This window comes from Pagrus major, chromosome 22, assembly GCF_040436345.1.
Source record: "Pagrus major chromosome 22, Pma_NU_1.0".
NCBI classification, from domain to species: Eukaryota; Metazoa; Chordata; class Actinopteri; order Spariformes; family Sparidae; genus Pagrus; species Pagrus major.
Window position 1 is genome coordinate 11,081,003 of NC_133236.1, and position 24,141 is coordinate 11,105,143.

The 24,141-nt window shown below is 37.5% G+C and overlaps 1 protein-coding gene across 1 annotated transcript; it reads left to right on the plus strand.

The window, feature by feature from the left end:
* The first annotated feature begins 1,096 nt into the window (after positions 1-1,096).
* Positions 1,097-12,199, plus strand: unc93a (unc-93 homolog A). Its single transcript, XM_073493227.1, has 8 exons — positions 1,097-1,376; positions 2,472-2,653; positions 4,035-4,264; positions 6,060-6,185; positions 6,311-6,522; positions 10,127-10,262; positions 10,713-10,844; positions 11,042-12,199. The coding sequence occupies exons 1-8, from the start codon at positions 1,287-1,289 to the stop codon at positions 11,326-11,328; spliced, it is 1,395 nt and encodes a 464-aa protein (XP_073349328.1). The 5' UTR covers positions 1,097-1,286; the 3' UTR covers positions 11,329-12,199.
* The last annotated feature ends 11,942 nt before the right edge of the window (positions 12,200-24,141 follow it).

The following is a 24,141-nucleotide window of genomic DNA, read 5'->3' on the forward strand; positions in this document are numbered from 1 at the left end:
CTGTCTTTTTGTGGCAGCTTTTCAAAATATCACAGATGTTTAAAACTTCTATATGTTCAGAGCTCTATAGCGTTTGATTTTCACACCAACACTAACCCTGACTCTAACCAGCTTGTTTATATTCTGGGAATCCACCAGCTTCCTCACCGATACCAAGAGGTCATAACTCCCCTGTACTTTAGCCAATTTTAAATCCTGTCTTAACGCACATCTATTTAAAGCTGGTTTAGAGTCTCTACCATTATTAAAGCTGCAATATTAATTTGTAATGAATCTGGCTGAAATAACCACTGAGGTGAAAGCAAGTACGTCACTGTTCTTGTTACGTTGAATACGATAAAAACAAAGTCCACCAATGAATAATTTATCTGGAACTATGCTGCTTCTCTGTGCTGATATGGACCGGTTGACATAATTGGCATAGTTGACATGATTAGTCTCGTCATGACTTAATTTCCTAATCTGTCATAACCTATTTCCTAACAGGTGAAACTGATAACCAATCCAATCCGCTGAAACCAATCACACTTTCTTATTTCCAAACTTCTTCAGGATGGAAAAGCCTCTAAAGAAGCATTCAGACCATCACTGGACACAGAAATGCTTCAGCCTGAAGCTTAGTTGTTTCTCTCTGAGTGCAGCTGAGATAACAGAGAGTGGACTACAGTGTCCTCATGTTTTTGCCATATTCCTCAAATAACAACAAGCTATCATGTTGTAAAATCGATGAGCTGGCGCTGTCGTAAAAGAGAAGTATCAGAAAAGACACGCAGTAAACCTTTGCTCTGTGTCACTGCTCTTAAATGTATGGAAACGAGTGCGGAAAAACACTGAAGAGGAAGAAGGAAAATTTGTGACATTTACAGTCAAAATCTCAACGATTTAAAGAGGAGAGGGAGGGGAAGAAGGAAGGTGTGCAGTCTGATATATGTCCTGATTACGTCAAAATTCAACTTGTGGGAGGTAATGCAGAGGCCAAATGATAAGGGATCCCCCATGTAACACTAAAAATCATGTGTGTATGTGTTTGTGTGTTTGAGTGTGTGAGGGTTGGACTTTGTTCTCAGCTGTTTGACTTGACCAGTATGACTTTATCACAGACAGTCATTTCCTGCAGAGATAAACTCCTCTGACTTCACTCTGGAGCTGTGCAGCTGTTGTATGAAGACATTAATCCAACAATAAACCTCTACTTCAGTTTAAAGTTTTTGTTTTCATATATATATATATACATTTTTTTTAATCTAGAGGGTCTGTGGAGGTCTTGTTCTTCTTGAGAGGCAGCCATGATCAGCCGTAACTTCAAGAATGTGTTGGTGGTGTCCGTCGGGTTTCTGTCTCTGTTCACGGCGTATGGAGGCCTGCAGAGTTTACAGGTAGGTGGAGGACTTTATTTTTTATTATTGTTACATAAAGGTCATCAGAATTATTGTTCATTACAAACACTCCAATGAAGGAGTCAGTATCATGGGTATTTAAGGGATTTAATTCACGAAGGAACAACTAATCAAGGGATTTTTAATTAAATGCTTAGAAACATAATTTACAGTGTTACTAATTAGAAAAGTTAATGGGTTTTGTCCAGATTAAGAGCTTTTTAATATATACCCACGAGTTGGAAATAATCTCCCTTTAATGTCATTATATTGGAAAATTAGTTTCAGCCCTTAAAACTGAAATAATTGTTCATTAAAATCTAACATCTTTAAACAGCATGAGTCAGTGTTGTGGGGGCTTTAAGGAATTTATTCATGGGTTGATACATGAAGGGACAATTAGTAAGGACTTTGGTGCTCCATTTACAGCCTTACTCACTGGCTGCTCATGAACTAAATGTTACTATACAATCAACATGTCTCAAACGAAAACATTGTGAAAAAATCATTTCTCAAGATCGTTTTAGCTGCAGCCAAACTGGAAAAATCGACCTTTTGTTTCTTCACTAAACAGAACAATTCAATGATCAATAACACCTGAGGAATTTCAGCCTTTAGTAATGAAAATACTTTCAAAAGTGATAATGCATTCATCTCATAAATCATAATGTCAGATTCTTCTCTATATGATATGATATGACATGAGCTACTTAAAAAATATTTTTTTAAAGTATTGATATCAGCTGATCTTTCATCTCGTTCCACCATATTTCCATATTTATGTGCTGAATCTGCGACTCTTACATGAACTTCTTAGTTTTATAAACAGAAATCCGTCTTGGTTGAATGAAAATGTAAACCATATTACTGGCATATCAATCAATTATATGAATGTACATGTTTCAATGTGATGCAGTGTAACTTCCAAACTTGACTTGACAGAATAAAAATGATTCTCAACTTTTAACAGTAGGTCTCCTGCAGAGACCCACTCATATTCAAGCCTCCTTGAACAATGTTGAGAATAAAAAAAAAGTCACTTTTCTTGAACGAGGCCGACTCTCATCTAACGGATTCCTGTCCCTGTCTGTGCAGAGCAGTCTGAATGCAGAGCAGGGGATGGGGGTGGCGTCCCTGAGTGTCATCTACGCCTCCATCATCGTCTCCTCCATGTTCCTGCCTCCCATCATGATCAAAAATCTGGGATGTAAATGGACCATTGTTGCGGGCATGGCCTGCTACGTCTCCTACTCCTTTGGAAACCTCTACCCCGGATGGTAATCGACCAAGTCGAATGATGAAACCATTATTCTCATGGTGGCTTTCATTGATTATTATATTTGTGCATTTCTAATAAGTTTGCCTCTGTTCGTAGGCCATGCTATTATTAAGACTCAAATGAGACACGCTGGAGAACAAAAGTTCATTACAAAATAAATACTGATAAAATAAAATACAATACTAAACTACTTTAAGTAATCCTTTCACTCCTGAAGTGTTTGCAAAAAAAGTTTCACCTCTCATTTATGCAGGGTTACGTTTAGCATTGGGGTAAGCCTTTTCCTGAGGTCAAAGGGCAACAGGACAAATATGAAGCATGGCACTATTTTGACACATCTAATAATTAAAAAAAAGAATATTTTCTTACTTGCATGCAGATAGCTTTGATTTTATTTGGCCAGATTTTCAAGTACCCATCGCAGAGATTTTTGTCTCCACTATAGTGCTGTTAAATCATAGAAATCAATAGAAATTTTTAAATAATTAAAAAATCTGGTTCTATCTGTGTGGCTAGACACCGGGACGGTTTGGTGAGAACCCGCTTAGACGACGTCTGTATCTACACTAGCTACAGATCTTAAATGTAACTTGGTGCGATAAGACAAACTCAGCTACATTATAGAGGGGTCACATGCTACTTCACCGAGCTGCATCCCAGCTAAGTAAAACACTTTACAGAGGACGTCTCAATGGCCTGTTAAACAGTATTTTAACCAAACCAAAAAATTAGCTTGGATTCTATCAAAAACTCCCATCACTGATACCGTTCCTATCACGAATACGACCAACCCAGTGAGTGATGATTTGGTGATTTGTAGGTCAAAAGACAGAAGTCCAGGCTGAAATCCTAGGTTTGAAAAGATCTGATGTAGGGTCTTTTTAAAATGTAACTAGAGCTTTAATGATTAGTTGATTAATCAGTGAGTGGATTGAAAGAAAATTGGCAACTTTTTTGATAATTGATTATTCATTTCAGTCATTTTTCAAGTAAAAATGTCTTATGGGTTTCAGACTGTTGGTAAGAGGAATAATTTGAAAACGTAACGTTGGGCATTTTTCACAATCTTTTGACCATTTACAGACTGAACAATTCATCGATTAGTTGTGAAAACAATCAGTGTGGGGCTGCAACAACGAATATTTTCATTTTCAAATAATTGAATAATCATTGAATTTGAAAAATAACCAATTAAATCTTTATACAAGAGAAAATTATGCAAATGTCCTTTACAATTTCCCAGATTGCTTGTTTTGTGCAAACAGAATTTCAATTTTTAAAGATATTTGACCAAAAATATTCAAATCGATTATCTAAACTATTCTTCTCAGCGTGTTAGCAATGCATTAAAAACTAAACCCTCCTGTGCTCTCTCACAGGTACACCCTCATCCCCACCTCAATAATCCTGGGTTTGGGGGGCTCTCCTCTGTGGTCGGCTAAATGCACCTACCTGACCATCTCTGGGAACGTGCAGGCTGGCAAAGACGGCAAGAAGGGCTCTGACGTCATCAACCAATACTTTGGCATCTTCTTTTTCATCTTTCAGTCGTCGGCTGTGTGGGGAAACCTCATGTCGTCGCTCATCTTCGGACAGGACACCAATATAGGTAGGAAGACCCCTGAAACTGAAGTGTGTACACTGTTTAATGAACTGCCCAGCACTTTTTTAAACCCTATTACCAGAGAGAGGTGTTTCTGCATGTCTGAATACAGTGCATTAATGAACTGTAGTGTTTGTTGTTTTCTCCCAAAATCAACATATAGTATTTAAAGTCAAAGTCCTGCCACTGCAGGACAAACAACTACACATATAGTACATACTGCCGTGTGTGTTTACAGCTCAAAGGAAATGCTATCTAGCTCATTCCATATTTTGTTTATTTTTCTTTTTGTAACATGATGAGGTCATTCTATTGTCATAGCTGTTTTAACACCACAGCACCGTGAGTTGTGTGGATTTACATTGGTCTTGAATCTTTCCCACTCCCCGACACCAACAGTGCTACCCAAACCCATCAGTGTGCAAGGTCTAACTGGTGGCATGCATCTTGTGCCAGGAGATGATGATGTTGCATAGTATCCAGTTTATCACTTTATTGGTGTTGATGCTTTCCAGCTTATCAGCTCAGATGTTGACGGGCATTTGTTCTTGTGCATTTCTTGGAAGTACAACACAACAACTATTTATTACAATACTGTTTCCGTATTGTTTTTCCACGTGTTTATAAAATGTCTGGTTTATTATTTGAAATTTGCCTCTTTGAACAAAGTGAATACATTTTTCTGCAACACATTTACAAAATTTAACAATAACAATCGATAGGGGCTCTATACAAAATGATCATTTGAAATATTATTATACAAATTAACATTTCAACTTATTAAATGGATGCTTATCATCCTTTAAGGACCTACATATGTTTGAATTTTGTTAATAACATTATTTCAGTGGGAAGCTCATGTCTTTAAAAGGGCAATAAATGGGATTTCCGCAGAAACACTGGCGGACTCTTCCACTGCATAAAAAGTTAAAGCATTCCCCCCTATTATTACAAAAACCTACAATTCGTCTTCAGCATCTTTTTTTCTTTATTTTCTTGGGGAATAGTAGCAGAGTTGAACAGAGAATTTAGATGTTTCACTGAAGTAAAATTAGAAATACCACAATTTAGTTTGTAAAAGTGCTGCATTTAAAATCTTACTTTAAGATAAGATAGCATAAGATAGCATAAGATAAGATAGCATAAGACGAGATAAGATAATCCTTTATTAGTCCCACAATGGGGAAATCTGCATGATTACAGCAGTAAAGGGGTAATTAAGGGACAATATGTAAGAAGTTTGGTTGAAAACGTACAAAAATTAACTAAAATTATCAACAGAATCTGAATAAATAGCTGTTCTGACGTTATGAAGTTGTGTTGCAGAGATATCTAATGAAGCCCCGTTACCTGCATGGCTAACTAAGCTAGCGAGCTAAGGGCAGCTACAGTTAGCAATATTAGCATTTACTCTGATGGTCTACTGGTGGTCTATTATTGATGCAGTAACATGTAAGATGTATTTTAATATTGAAGCTGACTTGGGTGGTTTAATTCACTGTATAACAATGAACTGTATTTTATATCCTATTAAAGTTTTTTTTTTTTTTTTAAATCTTAAGTAACCAGTAACTACAGGTACCAAATAACTGTAGTGGAGTAAAAAGTACAATACTTGTCTCTGAAATGTAGTGGAGCAGGAGCATAAAGTAGCAGTAAATTAAACCACAAGTAAAGTAGAAGTAACTCAGAATTGTACTGACAGTTAAGTACAGTACTTGAGTAAATGTACTTGGTTACTTTTCTCCTCGGATGAGTAGTATTTATTAAATTGAAATGTATTACTGTTGTTTTTTGACAGCTGACATCCCACAGGAGGTGTTGGAAACCTGCGGAGCGGCTGATTGCGGCCTCGTTGTCAACAGCAACAGCACGACCACCAGACCTGCTGAGAAACTTGTGTGGACACTCGTCGGATGCTACATCGGTAACACCACAATTGACTTTGTCATCACACCCAAGTCTGTAGGAAACCAGTTGCTCTCTCTTTAGCACCAGAATACTTTTGCAGCTACCTAACATCAGTGTCGTCTGTCCTATGTTGTGTGGTAGGTGTGGGTTTGCTGGCCATGCTCATTGTGGCAGTGTTTCTGGACAACATTGACCGGGAGCAGGCCAGTCAGTTTCGTGGGAACCGGGAACCGTTCTGTCACACCTTCCTGGCCACGTTCAGACTGCTGAAGGACTGGAGGCTGCTGACCCTCATCCCCCTCACCATGTACAGCGGCTTCGAACAGAGCTTCCTCTCCGGGGAGTACACCAAGGTGAGGAGCTCTCCAAACATGGACCATGTTATTGTAAATATTGTTGAAGTCTCGATCTGTTTACATGACATCCTGAGAATTTCACCTCAATGGCGTAGATTCAAAAATTGCGAGGAGCAACAGCAATTTTGAGGACCCTTACTTGAGTATTATCATTTCCTGCTACTTCATACATCCACTCCACAACATGTTGGAGGAAAATATTGTATTTTTTACCCGTTATATTTATTTGAAAACTTTAGTAAGTACACTGTACATTGTGTCAGTGCACTGGATCCGACAATTGGTAGATCCCTAGTTTAAAGTATATACATACATGTAAATATGTATAATTTACTGTTACTTGTAGTTTTGACACTTAATTACATTTGATATCAGATATATTATTCAAGCACTATGCATATGGATGGCTTTCATTTTTACCAAAGTAATATTTTAACAGTATATCTTTACTTTTACTCAAGTATGACTTTTGGGTTTGTTTCACAACACTGGCAATAACTTTAATTACATGAATCCCTGAAGATGCACCTGTTTCCATGTTAACCAGCTGCTGATGTTTCCTACGGACAAAATAATGGATTAATGGTGACATTTTGATGGGGCTTTTAGACTGAAATTTTAATCATATTTTGGTAGATCCACCCACTTTTACTCCTACCAGCAACCTGACTGGTACAGTAGCTTACAGGTGACAGAAGACAGGGCTAGCTCGATAGATAATATTACTACTCTGTTAATAGGAGCTAATGGTTAAATATCATAAGTGGTCATGTCTTTTGTAAAGAGTTCTACAACAAGTGGCAGTCCTTTTTAACCTTTTTGTTTCTTCAGCCATTGAGACACACAGTGCTCTAATGACAATATTACTCTCTAATTTAACTGGTGTTCTCGGTGCTGAATGAACAACGTTTTGTCTTCCTTTAATAAGAAATATTAAACAAAAAAAATAATAATTAAAAAGATATCAGAAGTGGAAAGGCTAGTGCGAATAGCAAGCTTTCATACATGTATATATACACGTATATGGATGCATGGATATGCAAAAAAAAGTCAATTGAAATGTGTCGCATTACTTTTGGGGACCAAAAATATTCACAAAACACAAAATAAAAATTCAGATATGTCACAGAATAAGTGAAACACTAGAATATCCCAATATCCCTCACTCATTTTGAGTAGTGTATAAAATATACAATAAAGGTAATTGTCCCCTGGAGTCGCGTCATTGGTGTTACCTTGTGACAAATGTCTATTATTTTGAAACAAAACCCACACTGTTGACACTTTATTATTATTTATTAGTAGGGTACTGTAAAACAGTAGAACACAAATGGATTAAATTACATGAGTTAGTGAGTTTTAGATGATTGACAACCTGTGGTTTGATGCCCTGTGGCAGCCATTTTGTAAAATGCATTTCTCATTAATATTGTCACTGGTGTTAATTTCCTCATGGGTGACACCAGTTACCAAAAAAAGATGAAAAAGGCATTAAGCTTTCATTAATGTCTATTCATGAGTCAATGAGTTACAGAATAATGTGTTCTAATCATAAATGTTAGATGAGGAAGTCAAGTGTCAGACATGTTGTCCTTCCAAGAGTGGACGTTTCTGTAGAATGACCCTGGTGGGTGATGAAAAAGCTCCGAGCATCCCTTCTCTTTTCGGTAAAATCCAGCGTGATAACTACAAAGTCCAAAACGTGTTGCTATTGACAGTTTTAAGCTTTGTGTGCATCTGAAAGACTCATTTTTCTGTCAGACAGCTCTGATAACTCACCGTCAGCAGCACACAGTTCTCGTCTTCTTCGTGCCTGACAGCTCGTCTTTTAAATATCAGACTGGCACGGAAGGCACCTACCTCCCTGTCAGCCAATCAAATGTTCCCTCCTCCTCCTCCTCCTCCTCCTCCTCCTCTCTTTCTCTGCGTCTGACCTCTGATAGGATGATATTATCGTAGACCCGCCCACTTGAAGTGTGGCAACCAATCAAAATAAATAACAACACGCTGTGATGTTATGTCGGTCGTAGGCGACACATGTACAAAGATGACTGTGCTTGCAAGAAATAAAATCCATTTAGCCACAATCCCACAACCTCAGTGCTTTTAACAATGAATTTTAACTGTTTTGTACATTTCGGGAAATATATTAACTAATAATCTAATATTATATCTAATAAAATATCTAATAAAATTAATAGGCCCTGAATGTATCAACCTTTAATTCATATTGAAGACTATCTACGTATTTTACGGAAGCCCTAAAGGGCCATGCATTCATACATTTTAATTCCTCCGTTTTCCCGTGATAACGAGCTAATTTAATTTGTTTTCTCGAGATCTCGAGTTATTATCTCGAAATAACAACTGCCATTTTCCCGAGATAACGGGATCATTTTCTCGAGATCTCGAGATAATGAAACTTTGTTTTCCCGAGATAATGATATAATAAATTCGAGATCTCGAGATAACGAAACTTTGTTTTCCCGAGATAATGATATAATTAATTTGAGATCTCGAGATAATGACTGTGATATGATAGGCCTGAGATTATGGAGACGCCCGGGACCTCGTAGCTGGTCAGCTATGTAGTTAACGATGACATCAGGCTCACTTAGATTGCTCCGCCGATATAGCTGAAGCCTTGCTAACCGTCTTTTAAGATTACGCACATTAATGTTTATATTATCTGTAATAGCAAGGCATAATGCTATTTCAGCCTGTGTCAGGCCTTGATTGAAAAGATATGTGATGCGGTGATCGATATGCTCCTGCTCCTCTGACATTGCTACACTGAATGATGTTTCCTGCAATGATTTAATATACTACACTATCGTTTTGTTTTCTCAAGATCTCGAATTAATTATATCGTTATCTCGGGAAAACAAAGTGTCGTTATCTCGAGATCTCGAGAAAATTATCCCGTTATCTCGGGAAAAGGGCAGTTGTTATTTCGAGATAATAACTCGAGATCTCGAGAAAACAAATGAAATTAACTTGTTATCACAGGAAAACGGAGGAAATAAAATGTATGAATGCATGGCCCTTTAGGGCTTCCATAGTATTCAATTTCTGATTCATGTATTTTATTTTATTTCCATTAATAATATATATTATATATTATTTTACTCTTCACATTTCAATTTATTTGACTAGCTTTAATAGTTTTATTATATAGTTTTGTTTGTTTTATTTGTATCTTCTTTATTTTGTTTTCTCCTACTCAGCACAGCCGAACTGTGTTCCTTTTCTATACCATTACTGAAGTGCCTTGTTGTTTCTAACTATCTTGTTACATAAAGCATTTTTAAAAGGAGGAGTGGTGTGACCGTTTTTTAAAGACGTTTAATGAAACTAGTTTACTGAAACTAGTTCAGGGACTGTTCCTTTACAGCTACGTTAGATGTGTAACCACTAGGGGGCAGCAGAACTCTCAAACAAGTGTTGACCAACTTGTTCCTGACTAAATTATCTGGGTCTTATTAAATTATCCACTTCTTATCTAACTTTTAGGAAGTGGATATCCATTGAATATGAGGTGTTTATTTATATGTGGATTTATATTAGATGTATAATTAATCTGATTCGTGTTTCTTTGCAGAACTATGTGACGTGTGCTTTGGGGATCCATTACGTTGGCTTTGTGATGATGTGTTTCGGAGCCGCTAACTCTCTCTGCTCCTTCCTCTTTGGGAGACTCGCTCGGTACACTGGCAGAGCTGCACTCTTCTGTCTGGGTAAAATCTCTTTTATACTTTTATAGATACAGTATAATGTACATGGGATGATTTTTATACAAAAATAAATACTCAGTGCCTTTTTAGAGAGTTTTTACCGAGACAGTTAGGATTCATCTACAATGGAAATGTTTGTCTGAAGCTTAAATGTCAATCAATAAAAGGAGAAAAAAAAGAAAATTAGGATTCCTCACTTTCTGTGAGATTTTCTGCCATAATTTACCAAAATTGAGTCTCACCAGACCAGGTGGCTGTTTTGGGTATTTTAAATAAGATTTGGCCTCATGAAACTTTCAATTTGTCATCAGCAATTCCTCACACATTATTGGTTACTGAACCGAAGAAAAATGCACTTTTATAAATATAACTATACAGTTAAAAGAGACTAGAGTATTGCAAACCTGATGAACTGCTGATATTCATTTGATTTGCACATCTGTCCATTTTCAGCTGCCGTGAGCAACTTCGCCTGTATCATTGCTCTCTTGTACTGGAGGCCTAATCCTAACCAGCTGCCTGTCTTCTTCGTGTTTCCCGCTCTGTGGGGAATGTCTGACGCTATCTGGCAAACTCAGACAAATGGTAAGAAACTCCTTTGTTCTCCCAAAGACATGGATATAATGAATCCTCAGAGTGATTTGTATGATTGTTGTTTAAGTATTTTAGGCTTTAGGCTCCTTCAAATTTCTTATAAATAATTGTTAAGATCATTACATAATCAGATATAATACAAATGCTGGACTTTGTCTTTGGTCCCTCATCTGCTCTCTTTCCTGCAGCTCTTTATGGCATCCTTTTCCCCCGGGACAAAGAGGCGGCATTCGCCAACTACCGCATGTGGGAGTCACTCGGTTTCGTCATCGCCTTTGCCTACAGCACCTTCATATGCCTGGAGTATAAACTCTACATCCTGCTGGCCGTCCTGCTGCTGACCGCCATCACTTACCCCATCGTGGAGTACCACGAATACAAGCATCCCACACAGCCTGTGGAGGAGGGGGCCTACCTGAGTCCCAAGGAAGACATGGAGGCAGATAGCAAGATCATCTGCCAGACACAAATGTAGAGACCCAATTTCAAGTGTTTTTTGTTGTTGTTGTTTTTGTTTGTTTCTTCACATCCTGGTCAGGCCACTGAGCTGTAAGTCAGGAGTCTGATACTGGAGCCAAATTGTTCAAATGACTTAAAAAATGCCACACTGAATAAACTTAAAATATGTGATGAGAATGATGGAGAGGGTCAGTCAGACACTCAACACTAGAACAATAACACTTCTTATTTGATGAAGTCTTTGTAGCTGTTTTGGGTAAATTATTATAGCTGATATATTCATATACATATAACATTATAGGATGAACATGCAGGTTAAATATAGATTATATGTGTCGTGATCAACAATCTTATCCAGCCTGTTATTTCTTTTTACAGTGTTTCAGGTCTGCCGTTTCTGGATGAGCCAATGATCAAACCAACATTATTTGTACAGCTACAAAGCAGAATTGTGTTACATTTTTTATGAATGTAACTACTGCAAGTGATATTTCTTACTGAAGTTGTATACTATAAATTTTTAAAAATAGTGGAAAACTGCTAAGTGTAAAATAGATGTATTAATATTTTCAGTTTTGTGTCAAAATGAAATAGAATTGGAGGAGGGACCAGTACGACATGCACGGCTATTGTTAAAGCAATGAGCTGACAACATGCATAATTACTGGTGGACGGGAAACATATCACTAATAATTTAAGTATTATTGGGTTGATTTTTGTAAAATCCAAAACAACGGCAAGAAACCTTTAGTTTCTTTTCTTTTTTTTAATATTTTCTTTTTATTTGAGTAGAAAATCAACAGGCACAAAGCTTCTTATATTGTGCACTTTTGTTTTTGTAACCGAACAAAACTAAATGATACAAATAAAAAACAAAAGAAGCAAAACCAGGAGAAATCCAGAGTCTGTGTGTGAGAACCAGGAGGTTTACAATACAGTTGATGCTTTTAATTGAAATCTGTTCTATATGAGTTGATAAATTCAATCCACCCTTTCCAGCATTTATCAAATATGTCAGTCTTGAGTCTCAAAGCAAATGTTTTTTTTCCCCCATTATTAATGAACCTTGACTTATCCATTTTTTAGTGATGGCTTTTTTACTGGCAACCAAGCTTATTCTAAACATGTACAATTTAGAAAATTGGCCCTAACGACTCTGAAACTCACACGTGTCCTTAACAACTCTGTACAGACACTCCCACACAGAGTTTAAAAGCCTGCAACTCCCCTCCAGTTAGTTAGAACTGAAGGAGCCTCTTGGATGAGAGGTGAAACATCCTCAAGAAACTGAAACAAGTCCAGTTGCCTACGATACAGCACTTAGAAACAATTCTTCTTTACTAATTATTTTATCAGTGTGATGTCGCAGCTGTAAGATTCTAAAGAAATCCTGGCTTGCCAAGCTGTATTGCTCCCTCAGGTCTTGGGAGCTTTTAAGCAAGGATTTCTCAAAGAGATCCAAACAAATAGTCAGACCCCTTTCCTGCTATATTTTAAAGTTTGCATCCAACGTGTTTGGAGCCTAAAAGTAGGCCACCCAGTGGATCAGTGAGTGAGTAAAGTATTTAGCCACTTTAAACTAGGTTTTGAGTGAAAGATCTAGCCATGGGTTGGGTTTTTCCCCCCAAGTGGTCTTTCAATTTGCTGTCTCCAGTAGTAGCCTATAGTAGGACCTTGACCGAGCACTGGCTTTCACTCGACTTCCATATTGCTGAATAGTCAGGGTTGCATATATTTACCAAGGGTTTAATCTGAGCTGCTTGGTTTTAGGCAAAAATGTTTGTAATACATCTAGAAACTCCTGCTGATGTCAACCAAGTCATATTTTATTCCACTTTAATGGGGATCTCTCATCTTATAAAAAGTTCTCTCGGCTTGCTGCTTCTTTTTCTATAAACCAATAATTCTGTTGATTTACTGCCAACCTCATAATGTTTCTGTTTCACGACTAGCACATTTTAAAAAATGTCTCATGATTGGATATTATTTATTTGAGTTTTTACCTGTTGCATTTCTCTGGCAAGGTTTGGGTCCATAGTAGTCTTGTGTTCCCTTTGTAGCCTTTGTAGTTTTACTTCTAAACTAATTAGTTCCTGTTGGTTTTTTTTCCAATGCAGCTGTTTTAGCAATTATTTTCCCTCATAACACTGCTTTGCAGGCATCTCAGAAAACAGGAGGAGTTTAGCCTCCATCATGAAATCCTCCTTTTAAAATGAAATTCTATTTCCATCTGAACTGGACAATGATCTGATATGTCCATTACTCCTATACTGCATGACTTAACCACATGTACATCCTTGTGAAACATTAAAAAGTAATCGTTTCGGGAGTAAGTAGAGTGGGGCGATGGAATTCCCTCCACACATCAATTATACCTGAATCTTGCAATATACTGCTGATGTTTTTAGCTGAGTGAGCTGCTTTGAAGACTGGACCTCCAGGATCAGTCCAACTTGGGGTTCAGTCTGACATTTAAATGTCCTCCACAAATCGTTAGACCCTGGGCTTTTGTTAACAGTAGATCAAAGATTTGAATATAAAAGGACCAGTTTGCTCTAGGTGGTGCATATACATTCAGAAAGCTGGCCTCAATCCCCTCTAATCTTCCCCCCACCATAATGTATCTTCCCTCCTTATCTTTGATTTCAAACTGTACTTCAAAATTAAACCTGATTGACACCCCCCCTTCTTGGTCCAGATTTATATGAAGCTGAGAAATCTTGGTTAAAACCCCTTCTTTTAAGTTTAGCATGGTCTGGTTCAGAAGGGTGAGTTTCTTGAAGGAAAACAATTCCCACCTTTTCCCTTTTCATTTTACTTAAAGTTGGCAGATGGAGGTCAGAGGGGTGATGAACACCAATTTTATTTTTCTGGAGGTCGTGACTTGAAAAGGTTGGCAACAACTGAGCTAGCTGACCAAATACCAGAGAGAGATGGCAGCTAGTAGCAGCAATAGGTTATGCTAATGCTAACCCCAATGCTAATCCAGACTACACAATAAATGACATTCATTCATGCCCAATGAATGTCTAACATTTTTCTTCAGACTCTTCAGTTCACACGTTTTTTTAGATGATCCAAAGAGAATAATGGACATTTAAGGTTTTTTTGGAGACTAATTTACTGTTAAATCACTTCAAAGTTACTTAGACGAAATATGAATCAACTTGATTTTCATTCTATATATGTAATCAAAACTGTATTTTAAACAATATTGTTATTAAACTTCAAGTGAAGATGTAGTGTTTGGATAAGGATCTGAACCAAGATTTGATGTGATGCAGTGACACTCTTCTTGGACTGGACTTGCTGTAGAGTCCAAAGTAAACCACACCATCATCTGCAAACTTGTTCACATCAACAGCACCTCCTTTATCACTGCAGGGTAATAAAAGAACAAAGACAACATGCTGCATTTCAAATGGTGCTTTTATTGCAATGTGTTGCATTCCCACATTCATAGATGTTATAGATTTGTTAGTCAAAGCATCATTTCCTCAAGGTTGGCATCCTCACCTTGGAAAAAAAAAAAAAAAAGCAGAGGGATCAAATGCACGAGGTGTTTGTGTTTTGAGTGTAGTAGAGAAGTGTGTGTGTAAACTTGAGCAGCCACGAACATATGAATGAACAAACCTCCAAAAATTTAGACTTCCAGTAGATGCAAATAAAGAGAGTTTTTAAATTGTCAAACAAAAATGAGTTTTGTTTGTCTATCAGCCTACAGGGCTCTCACTCCCGACAGGGACTGGACCCGGCCTGAGACTGATTGTCTACAACATTCCAAAGAAAAGGTAGATTTCTTTATAGTCACGTTACACACCTGAACAGGGAGGGTCGGGGGTATTAAAAGAGACAGAAAGAGAGAGAGAGAGAAAAAGAGAAAATATAACATGCATAAAATTCTCCCAGATGAACATTGTCACTCATATTGTCTTGTAATAGCTGCTCCGATGCCTCTTTAAAAACAAACTTTACATGAGTGTAATATACAAAACTGGACAAAAATGAGTAAAATGTATAATATATATTTATATATATATTTATTTATATTAATTTGTACAAGGGAGAAAGTGGAACCTTGGTCATTTTTCTCAAATTCTCCAGAGAAAGCATTACCACCCCCCAAAAAACAACACAAAGTGGTGAGTTAATAATAACAAGAAGCCTTCTTTTAAAGTCTCTGAACCATATCCAACCTCAGTCCCAATACGGCAGCACTTACAATACTTAACTGATGCTGTAGTAACTTTCACACAGAGTAGAGATTAGTTTGAACACCTGCATTAGGAATGAGTGGGCGTTAAAGGACAACGGAGAGTCTTAGCGGTGTACAAATACCATTTTGGACCAATGACGAGTGAGAATGCTTCATATTTTATAAGTCAAATATTGTTTTTTGTTTCTTTTTGCTTTCAATTTCCCTGATTACTTACGTCAGACATTAGCCCAATCCTACACCCGGCATTCCCCCGATCCTGCACATAGTAGCGGGGAAATACCATTTTGGACGACTTTAAATTTTTTGTTTGTACCAATGACAACATCAAATTGTTAATTTTTCTTTTTTTGGCCCGATCCTGCACCTGGCATTGGCCCAATCTTGGTATGAGCATATTGTGGCACATAAATACCATTTTGGACCAATGAGAAGTGAGAATGCCTCATACTTTTGAGTATGTTTGAAAGAAAAAGACCAAAGCAATCCAAACATTATCCTCCTTGCATTAATGTAATATATTCTATGCATCAAATTGTTTGTTTTTCTTTTCGCAATGAATCTGCACCCGGCATTGGCCCGACTCAGGCATGAGCACACTGCTAAAATCTTCCACATTAGGCAGCACAGAAGTGTGACAAGACAAGCAAAAACAGAAGACAAGCAACAGTTAGTGTGTTGTCATTTTATGTCAGTGCACAATTGTTGCTAGATAGCAGAGGTTAAGTCTCACACAACCAGACTTTTTTGACTTTTGCTAATAAAAAAAAAGCGAGTGTCCACCTTGGTTTAAGGAAAAACACGTTTGAAGCTGCGGGAAAGTGAACGCAGAGCGGTGGTGGCTGTGGCGGCAGCTACAGAGCAAAGTGTTGACGGTTGCTGAAACTGTGTTGTGAGTAGGAATGTTCTGAGAGGTTTTTTTTTAACAGTACGCCTGGTGTCAGCTGACAGCGCAGAGAGGAGGAGGAGGAGGAGGAGGAGGAGGAGGAGGAAGAGGAGGAGGAGGAGGGGACGTCACCTGAAGAAGATTGGCATAGTATTTATACTGAGGATTGGTTGGTGTAGACAGAGAAAGACAGAAAGAGACAGAGAGAGAGAACTACATTACAAAGAAGGTAAAGTGTGTACAAGTTTTAGTCTAGATATCCCACTACAGTCAAGTTCTTCCTTAAAGAACCTGAGAGATTCATTAGTTTCAAATTAAAACTATTAAACATTTTCTTGTTACATTCAGGGGGACATTTACTTAATCTATCTCCAAATATCTGATTGAGACAGTTTCTGATGGCCGTGTCACTCCAAGTAAATCTGATATAAAGTGCAAAATTAGATTGTATTTGCAAATTCCTGGAATAATTTTGATTAATCTTCTATGTGTGTAAAAAAGTCTTTTAAAATACAGTAAACTTTTTTTTTATAAAGGTGAAAAAAGGTTTAAAAAAAAACCCTGGTTAACAAGGTTATTATTGTTAAACAGCAAAGGAGCAATCTTTACTGCGGAAAGTATATACACGAGGCACCTCAAGTTTGGTATAAAGTATTCAGTTGATGGAAACAAAAAAGATTAAAAGCTGAGAAAGGTCATCAGATATTGACTGAGAGGGGAACTCCCACTGAAGGGGCTTTTTTTTTTATTTTTAAACTTGCCTATGAAATTAACAATTTAGTGTTGCTCCAGTGTTAATTCTATATCCAAAGTCAACGTGAGGAAATGCTTGTTTCAGTAAGGTGCATAGCTATCGGTTGCAATGTTTTCTATTCTTCCTGTAAACGAGTGATAGCACTTCAGGCACAAAAGACCTCATTGGCAAAAAAGTGGAGACGTCTCGAGACCGACTGAACTTTGGGACATCACGCAGAATGTTGCCGAGAGGCCACTTGAAAAGGAAAGATAGTGTCGAGTAAAGAGCGAGGAAAACATGCAAAACAACGTAGAACGGCAGCAGAATGTCGCTGTGTGTGAGAGAGAAGTTAACAAAAAAGGGGCCGCTACATTATGTCTTGTCCAGTGATGATGAGGTTTTGCATATGATATCCATCAAACATCTTGAAGCTTTGGTCATTTTACTATTGACAAATGCAAAAAAGGCTACATCAGTCAGACAGTTAGGAAATAAAAAAAAAAAGCCCACTAATATACACAACAACCAGGCAATGCTTCTCCATAAAACCAAGGCTCCACTCTCCCAGATCTGCTTTAAACTTTTTTGACAACAGAGAAAATTAAATAATATGGCCTTTTTTTTTTTTTTAAATTAACCCGTACAAAAAGCCAGTCCACACTGCTTCTCTCTCAGTAAAATCACATTCAGCAGTCGCTAAAAACCATTCTCTGGCATAGTTTATCTGAAAACACCCACAGGTACTGTGCAGGGTCTAAAGAGTAAAAAGAAGAAAAGAAATCAAACCAGGACATCTTCGACTTTTCCATCTTAGAGAACACCAGATATACAGTATTAATCACTTACACACATACATACGCACTCACTTGATAGTCATATACATACATACATACATCATCAGAAAAATAAAAAAAGTAGAAAATCAAAAACATAAAATAAAAACATGACGGAGGCGAGTAGTTTTTTTTTTTGCGTTTTCTTTTTTTTTTTACCACAAACTCGGAGCACTACTTTTTTGTTTGATTCTGAACAAATACATATTCACATTTCTCTGTTATATACATTATGTTAACATCTTGAAACCAATGTTACAAAAAGAACCTTGTACCTGTTAATTGTAGTGAGGAAGGAGGGACTGTCGTTTCCATTGAATGGCTGTTGCATAAAAATAAAAAATAAAAAGATTACATATGCATTGGTTGTATTTGGCATGTTGGTTGTGTTGTCACAGGAGGAGAAGCTGAGAGTTTCTGCAGTTGACAGGAGTTATAGAGGAAACCATTTCCATAGGAATGCCTATTCCACGCAGAAAAGTGAGAGGAAGGAGGAGGGAGGTGTCAATACTGTACGTGTGAAATCATCAGAGCGGATAAACAAGAGGAGAATCCTTCCAAAAAATACATTCTACCACTTTGTGCAGCTTCTGTCTCCTCAGAGTGTTTTACATGGACCGAACAGCAGCGAAGGAGTGTCGGACCGGAGTTTTCACACCGTGAGAAACTTTCAAATTTAGAGGAAGGCAACAACATTTCTGAGCTTCCTCGCTCCAAACTGATGGCCTTTCTTTTTCTTTATCGACAGGGCTGTCGTACTGGGTTTAAACAGTAACATTCAAGCACTTTTTAAAAAATTGCTTGCATTATGTTTTATTCTTGAACTTTTTATTTTAACAACCCACATTCAATTGCCGTCTTGGTGTGCATTCGTCTCTGAACTCAATTTTGTTTTAATATGCCATGTTTAATTACTTATAAGGCATCTTGAATGGCATTTGGATTAATTTAAAAGGTGCGATACAAACTAAGTTTTGTTTGATTGACTGATTGATTGTAGGTACCTAAACTAACAACTTCCAAACTCTTGAAGTCTTTATCATCACATCTAAATTGTTACAACAGATGGAAGCGCAAAGAATAAAGTTTACAGAACTCCTTTATACTTTTATATTAACTTTGATTGTATGTTTTGATCATGACTTTTAAAATTTGTGCCAAATTCGACACATGAGGACAAAAAAATAAAGAATAAATAAATATGACGACGGGTTATGTTTAAAATATTAAAACATTTTTGGTTTACATTACTGATTGTGTGGATCAAATGCCAGATCATGGTGAAAATAAAGCATTTTTAAGGATTATATTCGAATTCAAGCACAGTTCTTATCTTGAAATTTCTAGATAAAGCCTTTTCCATACTTTCAAGACATTAACGAACCCTGCTAGTAAGTGCTACAAGGACCAGAATCTGAGTGCGGGCAGTCTCTACAGATTTTGGTTTGAAAGATAAAATACTTGATGGCTTTGTCCCAGTTCTCTCCCTAAACTTCATCATTGGTTTTGGAGGCTACAAGTATTAAAACAACTCCGAATGAGGACTAAATCTTGTTCTTAAGTAGTCTCAGTTTGGAGGTAGAGGGGAAGTTTTAATCTGAGACGCCACTACATTTTTCTTAATCTCGCTGGTGGAGGTCAAAGGGAAGAAATGGGATGCAGCAAATGTCAGGAGAACTGGAAAAAACTATTTTGATTATCAATTAACTGTTTTTTAAGTAATTTATGAAGTTTCAGCTTCTCCATTGTAGGGATTTACAGCTTTCTCCGTTTTATATATTTGTAAATTTAAGATTTTTTGGGTTTTGGACAGCTAATCAAACAAAATAAAGAGTTAGAAAAGGCCCCCTTGGGATCTGGGGAACCGTTGAAGACTTTCACAGTTGTCAAATTGCCAACTATTTAATTATTGGCCACCTATTGATAATTAATAATGTTTCCAGTACTTTTTAAGAAAAACACGTTAAATTCGAGCTTCTGGTTTCGTTACTTCTCTAAGACACTAAACTGAATATCTTTGAGTTGTGGACAAAACAAGACATTTGAGGTAATTTTCTTGGGCTTCAGGAAACACTGATCAAAACTTTTCACCATTTTCTGACATCTTACAGACCAAACAGCTAAACGATTAATCGAGAAAATAATCTACAATGAAAAGAATCATTAGTTGCAGCAATAAACTGCATTAGAAAACATAATTTTCTCTTTGTTTATACGAAACATAAAAAGTGCTCAGCAAACTGCAATGTTGAATCCAACTTATGTAACATTGTGGGACGTGATCTTTGAGGACTACCCTGACCGATCAATCAGAAACAAGCTGCCCACAGTGTGAAAACACGGTCAAAAGGAAACATCATCAGACAGAAACTCTGATAAAACAATAATGAGGTAATAAAAGGAGCTCAAAAGCCTACTCATGATTAAACCACATGCTTTTCTAATAAATATACACACACAGAAAAATAGAAAAAATAAAACCATCTCCAGGAGGCAGACTTTCTTCCATTCAGGACTCAAAATTAAAAAGACAGATTAAAGATGGCGACAGCTCCTGGGCCTCTGTTCAGCACATAAACACACACAGAGCGCTTCAGCTGAGCACAAAGTGGTTCTCACATCATACAACATTGGAGGAGTTGGTGGGTGGAATGTTGACCTTGCATACTATCCCTCTATATGTGGGTAACATTGCATACGGTGAAGTATCTCTGTAAAAAACAGTACACAGGAAAGCCCTATTCCACTGGAGTAGCTGGATGATGTTGATCAAAAAGTGAGCGATGAGTCGTGAAACTCGTTAACGGGGTGATGAATACTGTCCGAACATCTGAATGTGAGGTCTCCACAGATTCCACGACTGTCTCCAATTTTTACCAGGACAGAAGGACGAAAGAAATATAGAAAAAATAACCCAAGGACAAGGACTCACACCGGAATCGTTCAATCAGGGAACGACTGGTTTTGAGTACAACTGAGGATCTTTGTGGTCGTTACAAATCACTGGATATCATCTCTGATTTCCTGAACTGATTCAGAAGGTCCCAATTTGATTCAATATCAATTCGGTTAGAGATATTTTAGATCAAATACCAGTTTTTCTTGGATATGACAGATTCTCAGGGAACTCTGGCTGTAAATCAACAAAGAACAAAGAACCTCTCGTCTCTTTAAAGGATTTCAGAGATTTGCATTTTTCCCCACAATATTTTAACTCAATATTTGCACATTTGACACACATCTTTGCTTTTGTCTGGTTCTTTTGTCTTTTACACTACTGGATCACTCAAATGAAGGTCGATTTAAATTGAAGAACCAGTTTTAAAAACCCTAATGATAATTATTTCTGTGTGAAAAGAGTCCTTAAAGCATCCTACATTTGTAACCTTTGGTTATTAGTGTGTCAGACTGAGCCCTAAAGCAAATGTTGATATTTCATGCATCTGGTATCAAGATCATATTTGTCTTTACATGTAAAGAATATCCAGAGGCAATTTCTCGGCAGGTATTTCCTTTGTCTAAATTCTCGGTAAAGTGTGAGCTATAAGAAGCACATCTTTTCTGTGTGTGAAAAAGAAATAAGTGGACTTTTTGTTTGTTTGTTATCGCTGAGAGAGACAGTGTCTGACTGAGCAACAGTAGTCAACAGAAAACTGCATGTGTGAGTGTGTAGCCAGTGGAGTGAAGTCTTCATCAGGGAACCAGAGGTGGAGGGAGAAGAGGGTTGAATCTCAAAAAAAAAAAAGAAAAGAAATCCTTGAGGGGAAAAACACTGATGTTTTTTTTGTGACTCAACCCGCCCTGTTTTGATTCAATTTCATGACAGCTTTAAATTAATCATCCATCACATTGTTCACTTTGTTAGGAATTTCTATTACTAAAGCCTCTACTTAAATGTCATTATATAGGAACAATACCCAAAAAGCGCCTCATTTGCTACGATTACGTGTATGACGTCGATGCGGCTGAGTACCGTTAGCATCTTTGGAGGTCACGTGATTGCAGCAAAGAACGCAGCTTATGGTATTGTTATGCTTTCTTTTATACAATGATTACAAATACATGTACTGTCTGAGAAGTTCTCTTGAAAGTATTGTACATACATAAAGATAAAAAAAGAGGAGAAAGCGAGAAAAGATGGCTAACTTACGGAAGCTCCGCGAGGCAAATGAGAAAAACACATTCTACAAATCCATAAAAAAAAAGTGCGATAAAAAATTGATTTCTCTTCTGTGTTTATGACTCAAGAACAAGTGACAGGTGAAAAAATGTTATGCCAGGATAATCTTTTTAAGTGCCTTCATCCCCCCCCACCTGTTGGGGGTAATAAAAAAAAAGAAAAAGAAAAAAAAGTTTTGGCAGTTGATTTTTATTTATCTATTTTTGGTCATGATGAGTCTATCACTTTTTTTTAAGTGCTTGCACTCTAAACACAACATACGTATATTGTGTTAAAGTTCTGAGAGAAGTTATCCTGGCAAAATAATAATATATTATATTATATATTATTCATAATAATAATAATAATTATTATTATTATTATTATAACCACACCCCCGACTAAGACAAATGATCCGATGAAACTTTTTTCTTTTCTGCAACAGTTTGGACAAAACTCCCTTTCACCTTTTTTTTTTTTCACCGGTTCATAAGTCAAAACCACGGAAGAGAAAACAATTTATATCCGCCTTAGAAAATGGATGACAAGAATTTCTTTTTCTTATTTGCCTCTCAGGGCCTCCATACTAACTAGCTCCCTGGTTACAAGAGAAAGCAGAGCGATCAAACCCATTTTTTTCCCCATAAAGTGTAGCGCTGAACAGGATGCCGTAGGGAGCAAGATCTAGCTATACTTTAGAATTTCTTTTCACATTTCAGAAGACGGAATAACTTCCTCCTCCACTGCAACATGTAGCCGCATTACAATATCATGATGCCAAAAATAATCTCAAAAATTAGAATTTGAAAAAAAGAAAAGAAAAAAGAAACCTGGATCGAATCACATTATACATAGTTTTGCTGTTCTGAGTCATCAATGAATTACACTTTTTTTCTTTTTAAGGAAAGCAGTTACAAGAGAAGAGTGAGCTCATCCCCAAGTCTTTGTCCTTCTGTACTGTACAATACTACCCGCCTGCATGGTGCACATGGCAAACAACACTGATAGGCCGAGAGAGATAGCATGAAAGATACAGAGAGAGGGAGAGAGAGAGAGAGAGAGAGAGAGAGAGAGAGAGAGAGAGAGAGAGAGAGAGAGAACCCGACTGGGCTCTGTATTCACAGCTGCTGAGGTGAGGGGTAAAATGTGACGGACAGACAGTTAAATAATCATAACAGTCTTTTTTTATACTTTGAAAAATAATAAAAATAAAAATAAAACCTCCTCCCGGGGGAGAAAGACACGTAAGTTCCAAACTGAGCAGCATCCCGTCTGTCTCCCATCCATCCATCAATCCCTCCATCCATCCATCCAGTCTGGCTGTTGTCAAAGCTTGTTCTGATGATCATGAAGATGATGATGATGATGACGGTGAGAGCAGAAGATTTTAAAACAAAACAACTCAAAAAAATAAACCAGAAGACGTAATAGAATAATATGTAGAAGAAGAAGCAGAGCTTGGGAAAAACTCAAACTTCCACCAGGCACTGTAGCTGATAGAGAGAGACAGTCACAGAACCAGCTGATACTGAGCTTCTATCCCACAATGCCACAGAGGTCTGAAACCTTAAACATTCCCACATCGCTGAGAGACAGGTAGAGGAAAACAAAAACAAACAAAAATAAAAGCCAGAGGTGCTGCCGTGTGGGATACTCCCACACATTAAAACGCAGAGCTACAGCTGTATGCTGCAGCTCACGCTCCCAAGATGCACTGCTGCTGCTGCTGCTGCTGCTGCTGCTGCTGCGACGGCCTGACTGAAGCCGTCCGATCAGAGAAACAAAGAGGAGGCCGGCCCTGATTTGACAGTGACGACAACTTGGCAAATCTACAATGGTGTCGCAGTTGTTTTCTTGGGTCAGGAAGCAGGAAGTAGGTCACCAAGGAATGAGCAGCAAGACAACACTGCCTTTAATAGGCTGAGGCAGACAGACAGGTTGTCAGACAGATTAGACAGGCAGGTTTAAATACACTGCTGCTCCTTCTGACTTGAGTCTT